The sequence below is a fragment of the Geotrypetes seraphini genome, chromosome 10 (assembly GCF_902459505.1).
Source record: "Geotrypetes seraphini chromosome 10, aGeoSer1.1, whole genome shotgun sequence".
Taxonomy (NCBI): Eukaryota; Metazoa; Chordata; class Amphibia; order Gymnophiona; family Dermophiidae; genus Geotrypetes; species Geotrypetes seraphini.
The window spans coordinates 9,059,864-9,084,118 of record NC_047093.1 but is presented as its reverse complement, the minus strand read 5'-3'; the positions used below and the strand labels follow the sequence as shown (position 1 = coordinate 9,084,118).

At 43.2% G+C, this 24,255-nt stretch overlaps 1 protein-coding gene across 4 annotated transcripts in view; it reads left to right on the top strand.

The window, feature by feature from the left end:
* The first annotated feature begins 3,841 nt into the window (after positions 1-3,841).
* DNAI2 (dynein axonemal intermediate chain 2) overlaps positions 3,842-24,255 on the top strand; it is a 35,954-nt gene continuing 15,540 nt past the window's right edge. For 2 of the 4 annotated variants that reach the window (XR_004540950.1, XM_033961971.1), the window contains exons 1-8: positions 3,842-4,008; positions 4,734-4,840; positions 6,355-6,542; positions 16,473-16,634; positions 19,353-19,474; positions 21,654-21,796; positions 23,132-23,245; positions 23,694-23,833. Coding sequence is in view for 3 of the 4 variants with exons in the window: in XM_033961971.1 (XP_033817862.1) it covers positions 6,360-6,542; positions 16,473-16,634; positions 19,353-19,474; positions 21,654-21,796; positions 23,132-23,245; positions 23,694-23,833 (864 nt within the window). In the remaining variant the exon portion in view is untranslated. Of the gene's footprint in view, positions 4,141-4,733; positions 4,841-6,354; positions 6,543-16,472; positions 16,635-19,352; positions 19,475-21,653; positions 21,797-23,131; positions 23,246-23,693; positions 23,834-24,255 lie in introns of all 4 variants that reach the window. The other 2 variants (XM_033961972.1, XM_033961974.1) reach the window with 2 other exon arrangements.

Here is a 24,255-nt window from a genome sequence, read left to right as displayed (position 1 = left end):
GTGTCAGATTTTAAGAGAAAATGGGATATCCACGTGGGATCTCTAGGGGAGTAAAAGTCAGGGAGTGGGTCAATGGTATGGGCAGACTTGATGGGCCGCGGCCCTTTTCTGCCGTCAATTTCTATGTTTCTATGTTCTATGTTTCTATGTACTCCCCCAATATTACAGTTTTTAGCGGGGGAGACAGGAGAGGGCAGCCGGAGCGCCTGCGAGTGAAGGAAATCACTCGCGGTATGCTACGACCGCTTCTTCCTGCACTAAAGTCGGGCCTCACCAATCAGGAGCTCTAGAAAGTTTGAGACTGAATGAAGACACTAGAAATTTTGAGACTGAACAAATTTGACGTAATCTGTAGAAAGTGGGTTTGACTATACTGCTGAAATGATCATGGTATGAAAATTTATGGTCGAAAATGATGCCTAACATCTTAATAGTAGTAACGCTCCAAGGTGTGACCTCATCTGGAGTAGTGCGTTCAATTCTGGTCTTATCTCAAGAAACATATAGTGGCACTAGAAAAGGTTAAAAGTGCGACCAAGATGATAAAGGGGATGGAACTCCTTTTGTATAAGGAATCACTAAAACACTTAGGGCTCTTCAGCTTGGAAAAGAGATGGCTGAGGGGAGATGATTGAAGTTTACAAAATCCTGAGTAGAGTAGAATGAGTACAAGTGGATCGCTTTTTCACTCCGTCAAAAATTAAATACTAGGGGACACTCGATGAAGTTACAGGGAAATACTTTTTTTCACTCAGAGAATAGTTAAGATCTGGAATGGCATTGCCAGAGGATGTGGTAAGAGCGGATAGTGTAGCTGGTTTTAAGAAACATAGAAATAGACGGCAGATAAGGGCCACAGCCCATCTAGTCTGCCCACCCCAATGACCCTCCCCTACCTTTCTCTGTGAATAGATCCCACGTGTCTATCCCATTTGGCCTTAAAATCAGGCACGCTGCTGGCCTCAATAACCTGAAGTGGAAGACTATTCCAGCGATCAACCACCCTTTCAGTAAAAAAGAATTTCCTGGTGTGCCCGTGCAGTTTCCCGCCCCTGATTTTCCACGGATGCCCCCTTGTTGCCGCGGGACCTTTGAAAAAGAAGATTAGGATAGATTTGGGAAGAGATTTCATAGTATCTAGCCAGATCTTGTGTTTTAAGATGTAAATCTCATGAATAGTATACAGTTTATTTTGTGTAAATTTTGTGCTTATGCATTATGGTAGCCAGAGTTGTAGCTAAATTGCAAGGGAGAGGGAGTTAGTCATGCTGCAGTGGATTTAAAAAAATTTGTGCAATAAAACCTAGTCAAAAACTTGATCTTTTGAGCACAGGGCAATTTCCTATGGAGTAGGAAAGTAGTTTTAATAAAATGGATGATGATTAAAAAGTTCAAATTCTAAAAAAAAAAAAAAAAAGAAAAAGAAAAAGAAGATATCTTCTTCCACCTTGATGCAGCCCGTGAGATACTTGAATGTCTCAATCATGTCACCCTTCTCTCTGCGTTCCTCGAGTGAGTACAGCTGCAACTTATCCAGCCGTTCCTCGTACGGGAGATCCTTGAGTACCGAGACCATCCGGGTGGCCATTCTCTGGACCGACTCCAGTCTCAGCACATCCTTACGGTAATGCGGCCTCCAAAATTGCACACAGTATTCCAGGTGGGGTCTCACCATGGATCTATACAATGGCATAATGACTTCAGGCTTACGGCTGACGAAACTCCTGCGTATGCAACCTATGATTTGCCTTGCCTTGGATGAAGCTTGTTCCACTTGATTGGCAGTCTTCATGTTCATGGACAATTTATTGGAGGAAAAGTCTTTAGTCTGTTATTGAGAAAGACATGGGGGAAGCCTCTGCTTGCCCTGGATCGGTAGCATGGAATGTTGCTACTCTTTGGAGATTGTAGAATCTTGTGACTCTCTGAGATTTCGGAATCTTGCTATTCTTTGAGATTCTGTATGGAATGTTGCTACTCTTTGAGATTCTAGAATCTTGCTACTCTCTGGGATTCCGGAATCTTGCTGTTCTTTGAGATTTTGTATGGAATGTTGCTACTCTTTGGAGTTCTAGAATCTTGTTACTCTCTGAGATTCCGGAATCTTGCTATTCTTTGAGATTCTGAATGGAATGTTGCTACTCTCTGGGATTCTAGAATCTTGTTACTCTCTGGGATTCCGGAATCTTATTATTCTTTGAGATTCTGTATGGAATGTTGCTACTCTCTGGGATTCTGGAATCTTGCTATTCTTTGAGATTCTGTATGGAATGTTGCTACTCTCTGGGATTCTGGAATCTTGCTATTCTTTGAGATTCTGCATGGAATGTTGCTATTCTTTGAGATTCTGAATGGAATGTTGCTACTCTCTGGGATTCTGGAATCTTATTATTCTTTGAGATTCTGTATGGAATGTTGCTACTCTCTGGGATTCTGGAATCTTGCTATTCTTTGAGATTCTGCATGGAATGTTGCTATTCTTTGAGATTCTGAATGGAATGTTGCTACTCTCTGGGATTCTGGAATCTTGCTATTCTTTGAGATTCTGCATGGAATGTTGCTATTCTTTGAGATTCTAAATGGAATGTTGCTACTCTCTGGGATTCTGGAATCTTATTATTCTTTGAGATTCTGAATGGAATGTTGCTACTCTCTGGGATTCTGGAATCTTGCTATTCTTTGAGATTCTGCATGGAATGTTGCTATTCTTTGAGATTCTGAATGGAATGTTGCTACTCTCTGGGATTCTGGAATCTTGCTATTCTTTGAGATTCTGCATGGAATGTTGCTATTCTTTGAGATTCTGAATGGAATGTTGCTACTCTCTGGGATTCTGGAATCTTATTATTCTTTGAGATTCTGAATGGAATGTTGCTACTCTCTGGGATTCTGGAATCTTGCTATTCTTTGAGATTCTTTATTACGCAATTCTTTTGGTAATGTCCAAATCTCCTATAATTTGTATTCCGCCTTGAACAATATATAATGTATTCAAAATTAATTTTCCTATGAACTGTTTTCCTACCTTCTTCTACTCTATGTTTATAACCTAACTAATTTATTTTTCTCAAGTACTTTAGCAAGAATGTGAGCCTTTGGGACAGTCAGGGAACTCTAAGTACTCTCTCTTCATCTTAATTAATCTTACTTATTGCATTTCTTCTGTTTCTACTGTAAACCGCTTAGAACTTCACGGTACAGCGGTATATAAGAAATAAAATTATTATTAAAATTATTATTATTCTGCATGAAATGTTGCTATTCTTTGAGATTCTGAATGGAATGTTGCTACTCTCTGGGATTCTGGGATTCTGGAATCTTATTATTCTTTGAGATTCTGTATGGAATGTTGCTACTCCTTGGGTTTTGGCCAAGTACTAGGGATCTGGATCGGCCACGGTAAGAACGGGCTACTGGACCACTGGTCTGACCTAGTAAGGCTAGTCTTATGTTCTAAGTGACAGAAGAACGTCTTTCGTGAAGCAACGACGTTAACGGCCGCCCCGCGCCTTTTACCGTGGAGGTCACTGGCAGGGAAAGGAGCTCGTGCCAGTCCCTGCACGCGCGGGAACACGAGGAGGAGTCGCCTCGCGCTGCCCCCTACTGGACGCGCGCGAGGAGGTCCGTCGGGACGGCGAGCTCTCCTCAGGGACTTCCAGTTTACTCCGACACGGGCTCGAGGTACAACGCCCAACAACCCCGCACCCGGCCACTCGCTGCGGCAGTCGACTTCCGGCCTCAAGGGAAGTTACGTCAGAGGGGGGGCGGGACTCGGTTGGCCGCCGCTGCCGGAGACTTGAAAGGCCGCTTGGGAAGTTGGGGGAGGGAGGTGGCGGCCGCGAGGGCTGCTCGGCGTGGGGGCGTGGCTTGGTTGCTCTGGCAACGGGTGACGTCAGCGCCTTGGTTACTGTGGTCTAACAATGGCCGTCAGGCGCAGACGCTTTCCTGAGCCCGGCTCCGTCGTAGGTCCTTAAATGAGCGGCTTGGAGGGAAAGGGGGGCGCTCCAGGTGAGTTGCCGGAAAAGCAGGCGGCTGATGGGCATGGAAGCATTTTGCAGCTGGTGCATGCGAACGTTTTGAGTTAATTTGTTTGCCAAATGAAATAAGACCGACATACCAACATGGGCTCCTTTTACGAAGGTGCGCTAGGGTTTTTAGCGCACGCACAAAATGACCGGGCGCTATAGCCGTTAATCCACCGCCTCCGTGCCTAGCGCGCTCGGGAATTTAACTGGCGTTAAGACCCTAGCGCGCCTTTGTAAAAGGAGCCTTTAATGCATACTAAGTCCTTTAGTAAAAGGGCTCCTTTTATCAAGCCGCGCGTAATACCGTGCGCTAAATCACCAGCCGCGCTAGCCGCTACCGCCTCCTCTTGAGCAGGTGGTAGTTTATAGCCAGCGCGGGGGTTAACGTGTGATGAAAAGTCGCGCGCTAGCGTGGCTTAAATTTCTTTTTAGAAATAATGGCGGATTAAATAACTTGCCAAAGATCGCAAGGAATGGTTGGTGGCTTCTGAATCCAGGACTGGCTGCACTAACCACTAGACGACTCCTTCACTCCAAACGCTTTGTTTCTAGTCATCTGGGGGAATATTAAGATGGAGTTATATTGACTGAAGACTTGGAAAGCATGCCCCAAATCCAAATTTTCAATTGTCTTGATGCTAGACTCATTTGACAGTTGCTGTGATTATATTTGCTAATTGCTTGGCCTTTTCTCTTTTGTTTTATTAGTGTACCAGTGAGCTCTGAGCAAGCAAGGTTGCTGATTTATTTCCACACATTTTGGCAAACTGTATACCTTTCTAGTCAGTCTTTCACAGCAGCAGCAGTACAGATCAGTAAGTCTTGTTAATTTTCATTTTTTACTTCACCCTTTCCAACAGCTTCAGTAACCATCACCACCAACAGAACAGGTGAACTTAGGTTAATTGGATAACCATTCTAACGTCATTCTGAAGCGGTTCATAGACAAAATCGCGCGAGACAATGGCTCGCCGACAACTGAGCGCAAGGTTGACGGCGTGCCGAAGAAAAGCACTATTTTAAAGGGTTCTGACGGGGGGGTGTTGGTGGGGAACCCCCCCCCCCTATTTTTCTTAACAGACATCGCGCTGGCGTTGTGAGGGGTTTGGGGGGTTGTAACCCCCCTCATTATACTTGAAACCAAACTTTTTGCCTGTTTTTTTAGGGAAAAAGTTCAGTTTTAAGTATAATGTGGGGGGTTACAAGCCCCCCACAACGCCAGCACAATGTCTGTTAAGTAAAGTGGGGGGTTTCCCCCAGACACCCCCCGTCGGAGCCCTTTAAAATAGTGCTTTTCTTCGGTGCGCCATCAACCTTGCGCTCAGTTGTCTGCGCGCCGTTGTCTCGCGCGATTTAGTCCCGTCACCCTCTGAAACAACCCACAGGACAACTTAATACACACAACTGAGGTGTGACTTTAGGGGAAGAGGTGATTTTGCAAAACAATGATTCACACTGTAAGGAAAAGTGCCAGTGCTGTCTGTGCCAGTTGAAAAGAATAAATGAAGGAGAGGAAACATTTATGGGGAAAATGGGCAACCATTTGATTGATTCGTGTTTTGAGAGCCCAGATGGGTTTGTCTGTTTTAGAAAGCGAACATAAAATGTGAAAAAGTTTTTGCCATTGCCCAGTGCTGAGCTGCAGTAATAACCTGGATGTATTGCATGCTATGGGTGGAAGTTAGGTGAAGGGCCAGATTTGGAGTAGGACACTGTCACCCAAGGTGCTATGCAACAAGGGACATCACCAGGAACCTTGAATCATTGGCATTAGAAACATAGAAAGATGACGGCAGAAAAGGGCTATAGCCCATCAAGTCTGCCCACTCTACTGGCCCACCCCATTAAGTCTGAGTGCTAGTGACCTAGTTCCTTAACTCGACCCTCGTAGGGATCCCACGTGGATGTCCCATTTATTCTTAAAGTCAAGCACGCTGGTGGCCTTTATCACCTGCACTGGTAAGTGATGTCCTGTCTTATGCTGTTGCTTCCAACCTATCTGGGCCCCCACTACTCTGTCACACACAAAAGTGCTTATAAGTTTGCAAGAAGACCACTTGCCTCGGGTTGTGAACTAGAGCAGGCGCTGGTGAGGTGTCTTCCCTCTGCGGAACACCTCAGATGCCTCACAGAGGATATGAAAATGGATCTCCAAGACTGATAGATTGTTTTCTCTGATTCGTAATGAGTCCAAACAGTTTGCCATAAAAATAGTATCTTCCTCCTACTCAAAGGGGGGTCTGCTGCTATGGTTGAGATTGCCTCTCAAAAGCAGAATGAAATGCACAAAATTATGACCCGCTGTCCCTCTAAAAACATTTCTCCGCAGGCACCATGGAAATCGTTTACATTTACACAAGAAAGCGCAGTGAATTTGGCCGGCAGTGTAATTTCTCGGACCGTCCAGCTGAGCTCCACGTGGATATCCTCCCAGATCCACACCAGGCCTTGAACTTCGTAGAAAGGAACCCGTGTGACACGGCGATCCAGTGCTCCCAAGACATGTCAGAACACGAGGTAGTCCTTCCTTCAAACATCCCAGACATTGCAGGGACTGGCACAAGCAGGAAGGGAAAGAAACAGGGCAAAATGTAAAACTGCAAACTTCCTTGCATGAAAATGAGCATTTATATAAAGTTCTCGTTGATTTAGCATTTAAATCTTGCAGTTCTAAGGGTCACCCTGCATTCAAAGTGCCACACAGGCAAATTATGTATGACAACTAACATGATTATAAACACCTTTGTCTTCTTATTTGTCACACAAACACTACAGCAACCAGTCAGGCACTTAGTTGTCTTTCATTTATCACTACGCCCTGGATTCTGTATAAGTTGCCCAGATTTGGGCGCTGATCCCAGATCTGTGCGTGAACTAAGGCCTAAGAACATAAGCAGTGCCTCTGCCGGTCAGACCATAGGTCCATCCTGCCCAGCAGTCCGCTCCCGCGGCGGCCCAAACAGGTCACGACCTGTCTGAATCACTAGAAGGGGCTCCCTTGCCACCTTGGTATCTCGTTTAAGTCCTGCCTTCCTATCGAAGTCCTAACCCTCCAGTCTTGCACATGCACGACCTGGTTGGTTTATACTCATTACCTGGTTAACATTCTATACTTGTGTTACATCCCAGCTCCTCCCTCAGTATCCCACGATCCCTTTATCCGTCAGGAATCTGTCCAATCCCTGTTTGAATCCTTGGAACGTGGACATCCCAGCTCCTCCCTCAGTATCCCATGATCCCTTTATCCGTCAGGAATCTGTCCAATCCCTGTTTGAATCCTTGGACCGTACTCTGCTTGATCACTTCCTCCGGTAGTGCATTCCAAGTGTCCACGACCCTCTGGGTGAAAAAAAACTTCCTTGCATTTGTTTTGAACCTATCTCCCTTCAGTTTCTCAGAATGCCCCCTTGTATTTGCTGTCCCCTTTAGTCTGAAGATTCACTAAAATCATATTTCCGATCCGATCCGTGGGCGATCCGTGGCCGAGTCTTGCCAGGCGACCGATTCAGTAAACAGTCCTCATGCAAATTATTTGATCGGGGGCACGCCCCACAATGACCGCACGAATCACTGCAGAGCGATCCCGACGCATACGCAGACCATCCTCTCTGCCCGGAGATGTGATCCGCGCATGCACTTGAGGTCAAAACAAAAGGGGGGGGCTGCACGCACTGGCCCCACAAGAATCATTTCAAGGGAACAGAACACGCTTTGCAGCCAGATTAGAACAACTTGCAGAACATGCTGTAGTGCAGCCCCGCTTTAAACTCACGGGTCAAAAACACAGGCTCGCAGAGCGGCAGAGAGGCAGGGCGCTTTTTGCACAAAGGAGATGTTTTTTATTTTGATGGTTGCGGGGCTGGGATTTCAGGGCGGCAGAGAGCAGGACAGTCGGCAAGGACGTGAGCGACTGGTCCTCAGCATTCGCTTCTTTTTGGATCATTCAGCAGAATCAGTGTTCTTTCGTCTGTTTAGTGAATTGCTGCCTTCCTATTTATGCATGCATTTCCCCTCATTTGCATATATGGATCAGATCGGGTGCAGATCGGATTGGGCAGAAGGTTAGTAATCAGGTCAGGTTCGGAAAAGGCTCGCAAACTGGTCGGGACACGATCGGTGAGCTTAGTGAATCTAGCCCTAAGTAGTCAGTTAGATGCTAACAATCAATTACTGCAGTTAACAATTAGCAGTAATTAGGAGTTATGCGCAGATCTGCCCTATACTCTATTCCATGCATGCCTAAATTTCATAGCGTGCAACTCAAAAGTGGGTGTGGCCAAGGAAAGGGCAGGGGTGGGTTAAGGGTGTTCCCAGAATTTAGACACGGAGTTAAAATACCTGCGTTTGCATACCTAACCTCCATCTATTGGAAGCCAGAACCTACACCAGCTTTTGACAGGCGCAAAGGACCTGATTCTAAAAATGGCATCCTGATTGTAGGCAGCAGTCGACGTCCTACCTCTCTGTCTAACAGGCCAATCAGGACTCAAGTTTAAAAAAAAAAAAAATCGATGAGTTGAAGGATGTCGACAATGTAGGCATTGTTTAAGCATGTACGGAGACATTTAGGCACACCTATAGACGTCTAAGGCTGGCGTAGGCGGCGTGGTTTACGCCGGAAATGGCCTTTAGCGTCCGTGGGCGTGTCTAGGCACTTCTCGTAGGTGTGAGTCAGACGCCTTAAATGTAGGCCTGTAAAATGCTGGCCTACATTTAAGATGTCTGTAGAAGAAAAGAGACGTGATTCTGGATGTGGCGCCTACCGGTGATTGACAAATGGTAGGCGCCAGTTTTGCAGACGCCATTTCCAGAATTGGGCCCAAATGTGTGCAGAGCTAATATTCTATCAAGGGTGATCCACACAAAACACCTTTTAGAGAATACTAGCTTAGGACTGATCATGCCTGCGCCTAAGTTTGGATGCCATTAACTGAATGTAGCCCTTTATGAGGCATGATAAAGGGGAGGGCGGTCCTCCTCTTCTCCCCGCACCCCTTGCCTGCCCCTGTACTTTTTTACTTCCCCAGTGTGAGGTTGCTGCCTGCGTTGGCATTGGCGCTCTCTCTGACGTCACTTCCGTGATATGAAAGGGCGAGCCTATACCGACATGGGCATGCTGCTTACACTGGAGAAGTTAAAAAGGTACGGTGTGTGGCAGGGGGGGGCAAGGGAGGGGCACTGCTTACCCTTACTACTCCACTCTGAGGGGGTGCTGTAAAGTTCTCAACCCAACCAACTTCTGAAATTCTGAGCGTTATTTTCCCACTAATAGAAAAGAGTTATTTTATTTTGCAAAGTGCCAATTTGCTGAATCATAATGCTACGTTTTTACATTGTTTTAGATCATTGATTGAACCATATCAATGAAAAGTGTGGAACTCTGAGCTGTCATGAAGTTCCTATTCCTGCAGAAGAAAACTCCAAAGGAAATCCATGAATGTATGATGCATACCCGCCCAAACTGATGGGAGGGGAAAGTGCTCACTGCGGGCACAGGGATTAGGCCATCCCCCACCCCGTGGAGCGGTGAATGGCCTTGTCCCCGCAGTTAAGGGAGGAAAGGCGCACGGTTGCATCAGAGAAGAAGCTTCCGCCCACACACATGTGACTGCAGGGCAGCACAGGCAGGCTTCGCCAGCTTCAGTTTCTTTTCTTAAGCACCGCGAAGGTAAGAGGGAGGGAGGGAGATAGATTTGGCCGGAGGGAGGGAAGGGGCCGTGCGCACGATCGGTGACTGCGCGCCTTCCCTCCCTTAAGTTTCTTTACACCGAAAAGGTAAGGGGGAAGGAGGGAGATTCTCAGGCGCTGAAGGGTGGTGAGGTAGCGAGAGGGAAGGGTGGATGAAGGGGATGGTGGTCCGGTGACGGGGACAGATTTTTCCCCCGTGTCATTCTCTAATCCAAACACTGAGTGACAAATGCCAATCATATTCCACAGGGAAGAAGTGGTGTGCAAACTTTAGCATGGAAATTTCAAGACCAAAATGCAGCAAGGATCTGGGAGGCCTCAAACGGTGTCTACTCCTGAAATTGTTGACCATGTCCATGACCTGATTTTGGTTAGATCGGTAAATATCAGCTAAAACACTTGCTGAGACACTACAGATGAGAAACAACGTTGATTGGACACTTTCAAGTTGATTTTGCAGCATTTTTAGCAAGCTGGTGCCAACGTTTTGGAACAACTAGTTACTGTCGATGAAACATGGTTACACCACAATGATCCTGAGACAAAATGACAGTCCATGCAATGACAGGTTCTCCAAAGTCAAGAAAATTCAAGACCCAAAAGTCAGCAGGAAAGGTCATGGCCACAGTGTTTTGGGATCAGGAAGGTGTTGTAATGACTGACTATCTTCCAAGGGGCCAAACAGTTAATGCATAATACTACTGTAACGTACTGTGCCGATTAAAGGAGGCATTGAAAAAAAAAAGGAGAGGGAAGCTGCGGAAAGGAGTTCTCTTTTTGCAAGGCAATGCACCTGCTCAAAAGGCTGGCAAAACGATGAATGTTTTGACACAGTTGGCATTTCAGTGCATAGACCATCCATCCTACTCACCAGATCTTGCTCCATCTGACTATTTTCTGTTTTCCAAACCTTAAAAAGAGTTTGAAAGGGCGACAATGTTTGAGTGATTTGGAGGTGATTGCAGCAGCGGAGCAGTATTTCAGTGACCAGACATCAGAGGTATTTTTGGGCGGGGTTACAGAAACTTCAGGCATGATGTGCCAAGTGTGTCGAACTTAGGGGTGAATATGTGGAATAACTTGTCAGTTTCATGGCTCCATGTCATTCCCATCTTGGTTGGGCTGAGAACTTTTCAGCACCTCCTCATATGTGTGATATCATTTGGGAAGCTTTTGCCAACATGGCAAAAATGGAGGTTGCTGTCGACCAAATACCCCCTGCTACCTGGAGTTCTTTGAAGGAACATTTGCCAGGTATCAGACAGTATTGTGAAGGGATAGTGTAACAGTGATAGCAATGTTGTGAAACCAGCAACTGGGTGACCTACCAGCATTTTTTTTTTTTTTTTAAACTTCTTTATTCATTTTTCCATCAATCAACAAGTTTACAATTTTATACAATATATTATACACAATCACTTGTACATTCTTACTCATATCTTATCAAGTTGTAAAATATCCCACCCCATCCCCTCCCACTTCTATATTTCAATCATTATCATATTCTAACTCTTTCATTATATATTCAATCAATCTTGTAAAGGTGCCAAATCATTTGAATATTCCATTAATGGCCCCCATATCTTTTTAAAATTCTTATAATTCCCATTCTGTAATGCAATAGCTTTTTCCATTCTATATATATAACACACTGTATTCGGACTTGTATAATCTTTCCAGTTCCTAGTTATGTGCTGGATGGCAACTCCTGTTAATATTAATAATAATTTATTATTAGATCCTGAAATTTGACTTTTATATCTCATTGAAGTGCCAAATAAAATTGTATCATAGGACAGGGCTACATGATTTTCTAATAGCAAATTAATTTGGGGCCAGATTGACTTCCAGAATACATTTATACAAGGACAGAAAAAAATTAAATGATCTAAATGACCTACCAGCATTGAAAAGAACATTAGGCCAGGCATTAATTAGTTATCAGTTTCTAGTCATGGAAGCTAACTGCTCTGAACACTGGGGGTGCTAAACTCAACACACCTGACCCCTCCCTAATATCAGGGGGTGCTTAAGCACCTACAAAGCTGCAGTCTGCATGGGCATAAGACTTCAGAGGCCAGATGTGTGTGAGCAGGGGATGGAGGTAAAATGATCACAACCCAGTGAGTCGGGTTTTCAGGATAGCCACAATGATTGTACATGCAAATCAGTCTCATGTATATTCATTAGGGCTATTCTGAAAACCTGGCTAGGTAGATGTGCCCTTAGGACTGTGTTGAGAAACACTTCTTAACAGGACCAGCCCAAGGATAGCTGGCATTTTAGGTCAAGGGTGTAGAGCCCTTGAAAAGCAGCTCATTCCTAATTTCCTTGTATGAGGGACCAAGGAGGCGAGTCTGAGTTGGCTGGTCACTGATAATTACATGACATTACATTAGGGATTTCTATTCCGCCATTACCTTGCAGTTCAAGGCGGATTACAAAAGAATTATCCAAGATGTATTACAACAAGAAGTTACAAAAAAAAAAAAAAAAATTGGTCATTTTCAAAAAGAGTGAGAAATGGGTAAGGTTATTTGTTTGGGGTAGTTGGCTTTAGTGAGAGGTGGAGTTTGAGACTTGCGGTATTATTTCTTTTTTCAGAGTTTGGTCTTTATTTCTTTTCTAAAAGTCTTGTAGTCGAGGGATGCCATCAGTAGATTGGCGATTTGCTTGTCTAGTTTGGCTGCTTGAGTATTTTTCTTTTATTTCCAAATGATTAACATGTTAGGTTTGCAAAGAGATATCATTTTCCCTTTAATGACAGAATCAACATTGTTCTAATTCACTCTCTAATTTCTTTGAACATTAGGTCATAAACATTGACGCTGATTAATATCTTAGTAGCAGTAGTTCTTACAATAATTATTATTAATCAGATTTGTCACTAATCGCTAACGCTGCAGCTGCTGCTTGCATCTCACTGACTAGCGCCATTACGTTTTGTTATTAAATGTTGTCAGCTGTAGTGGGAAGAAAAGCAAAAAGCAGGAGGGGGTAAGAGAGAGCCAGACATAGCGAGGTACAAACAGCATTGACCTTCAGAAGAAGAAAAGACTGAAAAGGCAGTGAGGCTAACTGCTGAAGGCATTGCGCTGTGATATGCGGAAGGGCCTGTGGGAAGGTGCCCTGTCACTATCACTGCTATGTGTTCGTGGCTGAGCAGACTGAAGGGCAAATCTGACTTTTATCAAATGGTTTCACTCGTTCAACTGATATGGCCTGATGCTGGTTCTTGGAAACCTTCACTAGCATATTACATGCCCTGCATGGAGTGTTATCATCAGAGCAGGTTCAACATGACTCCATTCACCCAGGCCAACCCCTACAGAACTGATAGGTGTGGTCTTTTTGTGCTACCAGCCCAGCCAGCTTCATTGTGTATTGGGGCACATATACAGTAGAAGAATAGCGATGCCAGGAGAGCAGTTGACATGGTGGGGCATTTTCGATAGAATGCCCAAGTCCGAATTTGAACATTACCTGCTAAAAATCCGAATTCCAGAGTTGAGGAACATCTATTTTCAAACAGGACATCTTGGCCGCCAAAACATCTAGACCGCCAGGACATCTAAAGTTATTTCCCATTTTCAACCACAAAAACGTCTAAGTTAGAAACGTCCAAATTGGCACCATTTAGTCATGGGAAGGGCCACCATTGTAATGGCTGAACAGAGCAATGGGGGCACCTTGGAGGGCACTGCTGTGAACGTCACATAAAGGGTGCCAGATATACATGGGCCCTCCAAAACTTCCCCAAAGCCTACAAGACCCACCTGCCTACCTCCCTAATAGCCCTTATGGCTGCAGATGGCACCTATATGGCAGTAGAGTAGGGTTTTGGTGGCTCATACTTTCCACCATAAATATAGTGGATAGAATGGCTTATGGGCCTGGCTCCTCCTCTCTGTAGTTCACTAGTCCATCCACCAGGCTACTTAAGACATCTGTGGGATTCTCTACTAGGATTTCCCATACCAGGTGCTTCTGTTTTACAGACAGGTATGTACTGTTTTATTTAGAAATTGGGGGGATTGGAGGGGGTCTGTGACCACTGGAGGTGTGTGTGGGGGTCATTACGTAATCCCTCTAGTAGTCATCTAGTCAGTTTGGGTCCCTTTATGGCACTTAGACGCTTCTAAAACAGGTCTAGGCAAAAACATCTAAGTTCCATCTAGGACGTCTTGCAAAAGGTTTGATTATCACCTCAAAACATCTGAATCTAACCCGTCCAAAAGCCCACCCAAAACATGCTCATAACACGCCTCTTACACACCCCTTTTAGATTTAGACATTCTGGAGGATGAACGACCCCCAAGACGTCCAAATTTGTAGTTTCGAAAATTGGCACTTGGACGTTTTGGTGAGCAAAATGTTCAAGTGCTGGCATAGGCGGTTTTTTGGATGTTTTTGTGTTTTGATTACGCCCTTATTGGTCATACCTGTAAGATAAATACTCCTCCCAGTGGTTTTAGAAAGAGGTGGGTCAGTTCTTATGACTGTAGTAGATGACAATGTAGGCATTTTCAAATGTGTTCAGCGTTTTTTTGATTGCCTTCTTGAGAAGTGATTTAGGAAGATGCAAAAAGTCATTTCAAATTGTTCTAGTTGTTTTCTATGTCATAGAATTTTCTCCACAATTAGGTCCTGATATTGAAAATGATTGAAACAATGAGGAGAGGCTCTTGGCTGTTTAAATGATTAGGCTGGGGCCAACTGGGCATACACTTGACTGGATAGCATCGATGAAAATGTCCAGTCAGTGCCCAAGCCATTCTGAGGACAGAGTCAGCACTTGTCCAGTTCAGTGCCAATATTCCGCACTTAACTGGCCAAAGTAACCACATTAACCCTTTCAGGACCAAGGGACATATTTGTCCCATAACTTTAAAATCCTATAAATTTTGATTGGGATAGTCTACAGTTCTAAATTTGATATGTACGGATTCCATATGATACTGCCTTTATGTAAACAAACTGGTTCCGACATTCATTCATTAGCGTCGTTGCCAGATTGACGAGAAGATTCACTTGCCACACTGTCCATAAGCCAGAAGTGTGATTTTTTTTAAAAAAAATAATGATATTTCACAAAAAAAATCAATTTTTTGGCATCTGCAAGCCCTTTTTACCATAAAAATGTCGTCAAAACCACAAAAATTGGCCTACGATCCTTATGGTCCTGAAAGGGTTAAATAAGACAGGATAAAATTCGGTGCTATCTTTGTGGTTCACCGAATATCGCACTTAGCTGGCTATATTTTTGACAGCTCTATAAACCCAGAAAGTCAATGTTGGAGCCAGAACATGATCTGGCATTGAATTTCCAGAGATAACACTAGCAGCAGTGAGCAAAACACAGAGTGTGGCGCAGTGGTTAAAGCTACCGCCTCTGCACCCTGGGGTTGTTGGTTCAAACCCACACTGCTCCTTGTGATCCCGAACAAGTCACTTAATCTCCCGATTGCCCCAAGTACATTAGATAGATTGTGAGCCCATCAGGACAGACAGGGAAAAATGCTTGAGTACCTGATTAAATGAATGTAAAATCATTCTGATCTCCCTTGGGAGAACCGTATAGAAAACTTGAATGAATGAATAAATAAATGTATAAGGGCCCTCAGTGAACAGCAGCACTTAAAGACCATTTGGCCCATCCGGTATGCCCAGCAAAGACACTTTATTTATTTATTCAGTTTTCTATACCGTTCTCCCAGGAGAGCTCAGAACGGTTTCAGGTACTCAAGCATTTTCCCTGTCTGTCCTGTACCTGGGGCAATGGGGGGATTAAGTGACTTGCCCAGGGTCACAAGGAGCGGCGTGGGGTTTGAACCCACAACCCCAGGGTGCTGAGGCTGTAGCTTTAACCACTGCGCCACTCTAGAAATCATAATCGAGTGAGCCAAGTAAAGGACAATCCAGCCATTGTGACATCACTGATGAGGTTGGCTCTTATTGGTGGAATGGGGCATTATGACATCACAATACCAGCTCTGGTGATCAGAGGTTGGAACTTTTCACACTATTTATTTATTCAATTTTCTATACCGTTCTCCCAGGGGAGCTCAGAACGGTTTTACATTAATTTATTCAGGTACTCAAGCATTTTTCTCTGTCTGTCCCGGTGGGCTCACAATCTATCTAATAATGTACCTGGGGCAATGGGGGGATTAAGTGACTTGCCCAGGGTCACAAGGAGCAGCATGGGTTTGAACCCACAACCCCAGGGTGCTGAGGCTGTAGCTTTAACCACTGCGCCACACTCTCCCTCTCACACTTCCTCTGCTTTTTTTATTATGTTGGGTAGATGAGGATGGAAATTCCTATATGAAAACCAGCATCGACTCCCTCATTCCTCCAAAGTCTTTCACCTGCCCTTTCCAACCCTTATACACCGCTATCCTCTGTATTCCTACCTTTGTCACTTGGGAAGAGCTGTTAGATTCCTTGCAGAGAATTGTGGTATATAAGACACTATATTGTACTTATTACCTTGTTGGGTTTTCTTTTACTCTTAGAAACCCAATAATTAATCCAACCTCCCAGTCCTCCTCCATATCTTATTACTGTGTTTTGCAATAACTCATATAGCCACTGAAATTAGTGATGTGGTTGTCCAAGACATCTGGCTGCCCTGCGCTCAAAATCTGTTCTGTGGATTTGTTGAAGCACTTTGTACACTTAATTAAACCAGCTCTAATCTCCTAGCACAGAACACATTTGTCTTTATTTTTCATTCATTTTCTCTTTCTATTCTAGGTCAACACAGAAAGGTTTGAGATGGAATCCCGGGGTGTCAACCACATGGAAGGTGGGTGGCCTAAGGATATCAACCCTCAAGAAGTAGAACAGACAATCCGCTTCCGAAAAAAAGTGGAGAAGGAAGAAAACTATGTGAATACCATCGTACAACTGGGCAGTGTAAGAGCAGTGTATCACCATTTCCTGTCTCTGTCACACATACCTCTGACCTGATCTGACTTTCAAGCCCATGTTCATTACTCATTACATTTCAAAGGCAAGGAGGTAACACTCCAAACGAAGATTAGACGTGTCCATTCACTCATTTTCTCAGTGATCAATGACGGATGCGAAAGCTGGACACTACGGAAACAAGATAAAAAAAGATTGACTCGTTTCAGCTTTGGTGCTGGAGGATTTTAGGCATGCCGTGGACCGCCAGAAGAACTAACAAATTGATTCTGGAAGAGATCACACCGGCTATGTCACTGGAAGCCCAAATGATGACGTTAAGATTGTCTTCTTATCCTAAGACAAGCAGGCAGCATATTCTCACATGTGGTACCTTTTGGTGTAACTTCCTCTGATCTTCATCTGTCTGATTCAGTTCGAGCTATTATTGTTGCATCCAGAAAACTTTCTACGCGTAAATGATATCAAGAGAAGTGGACACGATTTACATCATGGTGTTATCTTCATCATCAGGATCCTTCATCTGCTCCACTTTCTTCAGTTTTGGATTACCTTCTCCATCTTTCTATGTCTGGTCTCAAAACTACTCCAGTCAGAGTACACTTCCGTGCTATTAGTGCCTTCCTGTAAACGATAAACCTCTGGCCTCTCATCCTCCAGTTTCTAGGTTTATGAAAGGACGTTTTAAGAAACCGCCTCCAGTTGTCTGGGATCTTAATGTAGTTCTTGCAAAGTTAATGAAACCTCCTTATGAGCAATGGCAGCCTCAGTAGCTTTCTTACGATTCACTCCCATTGATGAAATTTGTACGGCAGCCACTTGGTCCTCAATTCATACATTCACATCTCACTACTGTCTAGAATCCTTTTCCAGAAGGATTTCTATGCCGTCTATTTCTATGTTTCTATGAAGTGGTAAGGGTTTAGGGGGAGAGGTCAGGAGGGGAGGGGGAGGATAATGTCACCCTTACTGGGCTCCGTGGATAGATGTGGGAATATCTGCCTGCTGTTACGGTAAATAACTGTGCTTTTTGGTCACTCCGTCAGAAGAGAGAGATCATTGGAGAAGGACATCATGTTTGGGAAGATTGAAGGAACCAGGTGAAGAGGGCAACCTGCAATCAGATGGCTAGACACATTAAAAGCAACCATGGGGATGACGCTGGAGGACCTTTCCAGACTAGCACAGAACAGATTTCTTTTTAGAGCTGCAATTCATCAAGTCGCTAGGACTCGAGCATGAGTCAGTGGCACCTAACAACAACAACTGTGACTTAGAAAAGAGTAACTGGCTGCTTATCTATCCTGAATGGAAATGTTTCCCGTGATCACTCCATTCCTAGTGTTACGCCATTCTCTTCACTGATTGACAAAGAGGGATGTTGTGATACCACTGACAACTCAACTTGGCCAGGGTATCTGATGCCATAAGCCAACTTTCAGCCATGTGCCCCCCCACCCATGGGTGGAGCAAAGCCCCTCTCCCTCATGTTAACATAGTAAATGACGGCCGATAAGGACCGCACAGGTCCATACAGTCTGCCCGACAGTCACATTCATTTCTGAAGCAATGTTAAACCAACAGGCCAGTAATTATTCATTTTACTTGCTAAGTTCCACGATAAGATTAAGATGTTTTCCCCTCTCCCCCAAGGTAGGCAAGACCCATACTCGGACCATATGAATGTGGTAAAAATGTGCATTCTTGCTCCTGATCCATATTGCCACACACGGGACACAGGCCGTAGAAGTCCGCACAGCATCGGCCACACTGTCCTATTGCTGAAGTCGCCGTTCAAACTAACTCCAGCCTATCCCGATCCATCTTGCCACTTACTAGACCCACACCGTAGAAGTCCTTCTGGCATCAGAAAGATCTGTCTCCAAAGATTACAATTAATCCAGAATATGGCTACGAAGCTGATCTTTGGAAAAAGCAAATTTGACCATGTGACTCCTTTGGCTCCCGGTTTATCTTAGAATCCAATTCAAATGTGCTTGCATCTCTTTCAAAATTTTACGTGGCATTTTTATTCCCCTCATTCCCTTATTATGGAATGTTTACAGATTTTCCTTTGCAAGAGGCAACCAACAATTCAAACTCTCCCTTCTTTCTAGAAAATAAATTAAAGGAGTTAAGATTTTCAGTCAATCTCTGGCTTTCAAATTTTCTCAATTTTGGAACGAACTCCCCTTAATTCTGAGGAGTCTCAGTTCATTCCAATCTTTCCGTAAATCTCTAAAAACTTCTATTCACCAAACATTTTGGAAAGTAATCTCTTTGAAACTTCACTATTACCTTTTCTAATTTTTACTTAATCGTTCTAAAAATTTTTTCATCATCTAATTGCCGTACACCGAGTTGAGCTTTCTCAGAATGATGACCCGGTATATAAAGTTAAGCTTTAGTTTAGTTTATCTAACGAGCTACAAAGCATGCAATTCTGATACTCGCTGAAAGTTAGCAGTCCCTCAGCAAGTGTTGTTGGAAGATGGATCGGTAATAGATGACTGTAAGAACTGTAGTTGGTGAAAAGTAATGTCGAGAGGCCTGAGAACATTTGACGGCAGAACTTTAAAGGCCCCCTCTTCTGTCTTCAGGTGAAAGGTAGGCAGGCAACACACTCTCTCTCTCTCTCTCATTTTGATCCAGTAGAATTGGGCCTAGTTTGTCCTCCGTCATGGTCTTCTTTTGTTTGTGCACCAGGTGATGGAGCATTGTATCAAACAGAATAATGCAATCAATATTTATGAAGAATATTTTGAAGAGGACACTGCAGTGGAGGGAACAGAGGAAGCTCCTTCAGCAAAGACCATCAACATCTTTAGGTGATACTGGACACCTCTTGCTGCTAAAATCCTGCACCATAACCATAGCTTGTTCAATTAACTTGATATCGTTGACCTGCAAACTGTGTGGCTCCTGAGATTTCAGATGTGACGAGGCACACTGGGGAGGAGGAAAGGCGCTGTCTGACTGCCTACAGGATGTGCCTCGCGGCGAGAAGCACATCCTGTAAGCAATCAGTTGGCCCTCTTCCCTGCTGGCACCCTCCCCCTCCCACACTGGCATCTCAGGGCCCTTCTGAAGGGCCTTCGCACTTGTGCGGACATCGCCTCAAGCCGCGGCCACTAGTTTTAGTGTGCCATGGCTCGAGAAAGTTTGCGGGACACTGCTATAGGGGATGCTCAGGCACATTAAGATGGATGAAACCCGATTTTTCATCTGTGCTGAGGACACAAAATCAGTGCAAGTGAAATGTATGTCATGCTGAGTGCAGAGATACACAGAAAGTAGGTCCTCCTCTAATGAATATGGTATTCTCTGTTTGCTGAGACAGTTCTATGAGGTCTTCCTTTATTTCCTGGATCAGACCTGGGATCTAACTTGCACTACATTAAAGAGGGTGGGATGTGTGCTAAGGGGCACCAGTTCAGAGTTGCCCATGTAACTGTCCTTAGTCAGTATCGATGTGCTGCGCACTCAAATAAATTTATTTAAAAATTTATACACCGCATAAAAACGATGGCAGTTTACAAAATTACACGCATACATATTAAAAATACTAAAACATGTTTCGACAGAACAAATACAATAAAACATTAACTAACGGTATCGTTACTAAAACCTTTTTTCAAATTCATCCCATAAAAACATTTCCAGGACTCCAAGGGGAACATGGGTGGGGCAATTGGGCACTTGGGTTATAGAGTATTAGCCTTTAACTTTAGGTGTGATCACTTAATGCCAGCCTAGTAGCTGCCTAAGGGCACTTACTCTCAACTAAGGGTAATTATGGGTATAATTCTAAAGTGGTGCCAGTGAACAGCAGTTGTTAAGGCCAATTAGCAGCTAATTATGTGCACAACTGACCTTATTTAAGTTATGTGTGTAATTAGAAATGTGGGTGCACGATTTTAGGGTAAATGACTCCCAGATCTCAAGCTGTCACTAGCCCTTGACTGTGCCTGATCTGTGGGCTGAAAGGACAGACAGAAGAGAGCTGGCAGTACAGCAGTTTTGCTCACCTTTTCTTTAGATGAGACTGTATTGATAGAGAAACAAATTATTCTCTTTAGATAATGTTGTGACACAGGAATTCCCAGTCACAAGGTAGTGTTATGATCACATCTGAGGAACAGGTCTTTGTGGCTTCAAAAGTTTCTTTACTATAAGTGCTTCAGAGTTCATTCTTTAAAAGTATTACAGCCAAGTAATAATAATCATTTATTTATATGCCGCCATACCAGGGAGGTTCTAAGCGGCTCACAGCATGAGAAAAACAATACATACATACATTTTCAATAAAAATTCAATAAAAGGCAGTACATACATTTCAATAAAATTGATCAGAATAAAAGATACAGAAACATTTCAATAAGGCAAACCATGCAAGTAAGAAACAAATGCAAACATGGTTGAAATAGGAGAAAATATAATACCATTACGATGTCAGCCTATTAAATAATTGAGTCTTTAGTAATTTTCTAAAATCTAAATAAGAAGAGGCTTCTAGCAATTAAGACTCCAGTCCAGAGCCAATACAGCTTCTAGGAGTCTGTGTATGAGATCCTTTGGTGTAATGGACCTCAGCACATGTATTGGAAATAAACTTAACTCATAATACGATTCCTGGGATTACTGGAAATGTCTCTCTTTACACAGTGAAACAGTTACAGTACTTAGAAGGAGAAAAATTCAACATTTTCTGGCTGGTGTTCTTTTTGACAAAAGTCAGAATTCGGAGCATTTGCTCTCTAGCTCTTGGTCTCTTACTGAGTCAGATGCACTGCTGAGAGCAAGTGTGGTGGAAGGATTGCAAAACCCTGCACTAGTCTGAATCCTATTAAGGACAGAAATGGGCTCCAAGAGATAATCTCATCCTTCTCTCCTTTTCTTCTATCAATAGTGTTGACCCAAGCCCTCGCTTTGAATTCCTCATTCTGGTAAAGCGTTAAGTTGACTAAAAAGGTGACAAAATGACAATGATATGTTCTTCTTCACAAGAGACCCTCATGAAATCAAGCGGACAGCAACACATTTATCGTGGCACCCAGACAGAAGCAAGAAACTGGCAGTGGCTTATTCCAGCCTGGAGTTCCAGCGAACCCCCAAAAACATGAGTTATGACTCCTACATCTGGGACATCGGTAAGGATCACTCATGCTTAGTGCAAGAACTTACGCCTGTGCAAAGCATGTCAGCTTTCAGAAAACGGCCAAAATTCTACTTGTTGCACTTTTCTGGGTCTTTAAATTTGTTTCATACCTCTGTGACATCACAGCTAAGTTGTTGTTTTTTTCTCCCTTATATGCAACTATAAATTAATATCTGGATTTGTAAATAAAAAGCCAAAACATGGTCTTAGAGACATTTGGAGCATTGAGAATAAGCATCAAATTACTGCATCTCAATGGCCACGACTTTGGTCTTGGAGGATAAGATGTACAGTTTCAGCATCTATGAGACAAACATGGTTTTTTCTTTTGCATAGAGCTTTTTGGACCCCTGTTCGTTTACAAAAATTAGATAGCTCCAAGTCTAATAGATGTTGGCACTGTCATCTTGAGGCTGGGACATTAGATCATCTTTTATTGTCCATTTATATTATTATTTTGGAAATCAATTTGGCCTCAAATAAATAGGATGATGGACAATCCAGTAGCCTTGACTTATGATACTATTTTATTTGGTACAACAATGAGAGCAAAGAGTCAAATTTCACATAATAACAAACTTTTATTCATATTGACTGGAGTAGCAATTCAACAAATAACATACAATTGGAAAAATGATGACAGATTAAGTTATAACTTTTGGTGGAATTCGGTTTGCTATATATATATAAAATGGAACGTACAATAGCAACACAGAAAGGTTACTTTGGTAAATTTCAGAAGATTTGGAGACCATTAGCAGATTTTTGTAATGATTAATAACATTTTCCCATAATAAGATATTTGTTAAGTGGGGATGGAGGTGGGTATTATTTTATTTATCTCATAATATGTATGAATTAATTAATACATTTTGATGTATTAGGTTAGATTTTCTGAAATAGGTAGGAAGGGATTGGGGGGTTTTCTATTTTATTTACATTTGTCATATTTATTAAATGTATTACATAATATTTAAATCATTATAAAATATGAATACAAGTATGATATATTGTACTTAAAATGTTCATAAAGAAAATCAAGTGTGTATTTATAAGATTATATGAATTTTTCTGATACACTTGTCGTAATATGCAAAACTGAATAAAGAAATTAAAAAAATAAATAAAGTCAAAAGACCGTTTGTAGGTGTGTTCCTGAGATGTTTTCATTGTGTGCTTAAAAATAACCCAACCCAAACTTCCAAGGCACTCAAAATGAGTATTTTTATAAGTGCACATGTTTCAAAACATTGTTCTTTAGGTTTTGGTGTATTGTTTATGTGAAGGGGACTGACAGTTCCTGGTTTGTTTGTTTTTAACTTTGCAGAAAGCCCTAACAAACCGGAGCTGGCTGTTAAGCCTGCATCTCCACTGCTCTGCCTGGAATACAACCCCAAAGACTCCCATATTCTGGCCGGAGGGTGCTACAATGGGCAACTCAGTAAGGACTAGTTAGCTAATGTATATACAGTGACACTGTTACAGATATATTTTTTTATTTATTTGTTTAAACATTTATATACCACTTATAGTCTAAGTCGGTGGTTTCCAAACCTGTCCTGGAGGACCCCCAGGCCAGTCGGGTTTTCAGGATAATCCTAATGAATATGCATGGAGCAGATTTGCATGCCTGGCACTTCCATTATATGCAAATCTCTCTCATGCATATTCATTAGGGCTATCCTGAAAACCCGACTGGCCTAAGGGTTGGGAACCACTGGTGTAAGTGGTTTACATTCTGGTACTCAAGCATTTTTTCCCTCGTGAACACATCGAAAGGACCTCACTTATAGCTACATGACTTTAGGCAGATGTCTATCTAATCCACTTTAGTTCCAATTTAAGGTCATTTTGTGTTGGAAGCTGAACATCCATATAATCCTTCACAGCCTACTGGGATACACGCAAAGGAGGGCAGCCTGTTGAACTGTCCAGCATCGAGCACAGTCACAGGGACCCTGTCTACAAGGTCATCTGGCTGCAGTCAAAGACGGGCACCGAGTGTTTCTCAGTCTCTACAGATGGGCAGGTAAAACAGCAGAGGTGGAGTCAGGATGGCGGCTGGTCTTTTAAAGCGCTGTATCTAAGGCAAATTGCAAGCCTGTAACCCGTTCTGAGCTCTTTGGGGAGGATGGGACAGAAAGCGAAATAAATAAACCAGGCCCACCGTCTTGATCCAGCTGATGTTAGCAGACATTAGACCAAACATCCATCCAGCCCGTTCCAAAAAGTAGAAGATTCCATGGTACTGATCCCCGGGACAAAAAGTGGCTTTTCCTGGGTCAGGACTTTAACAGTTTCTTTCTTTATTCATGTTTTTATCCCGTTTTCCCCAAAGAGCTCAGAACGGGTTACAGATTAACAGGTTACAGCAGGGCTGCCCAAGTCCGGTCCTTGAGATCTACTGGCAAGCCAGGTTTTCAGGATATCCACAATGAACATGCATGAGAG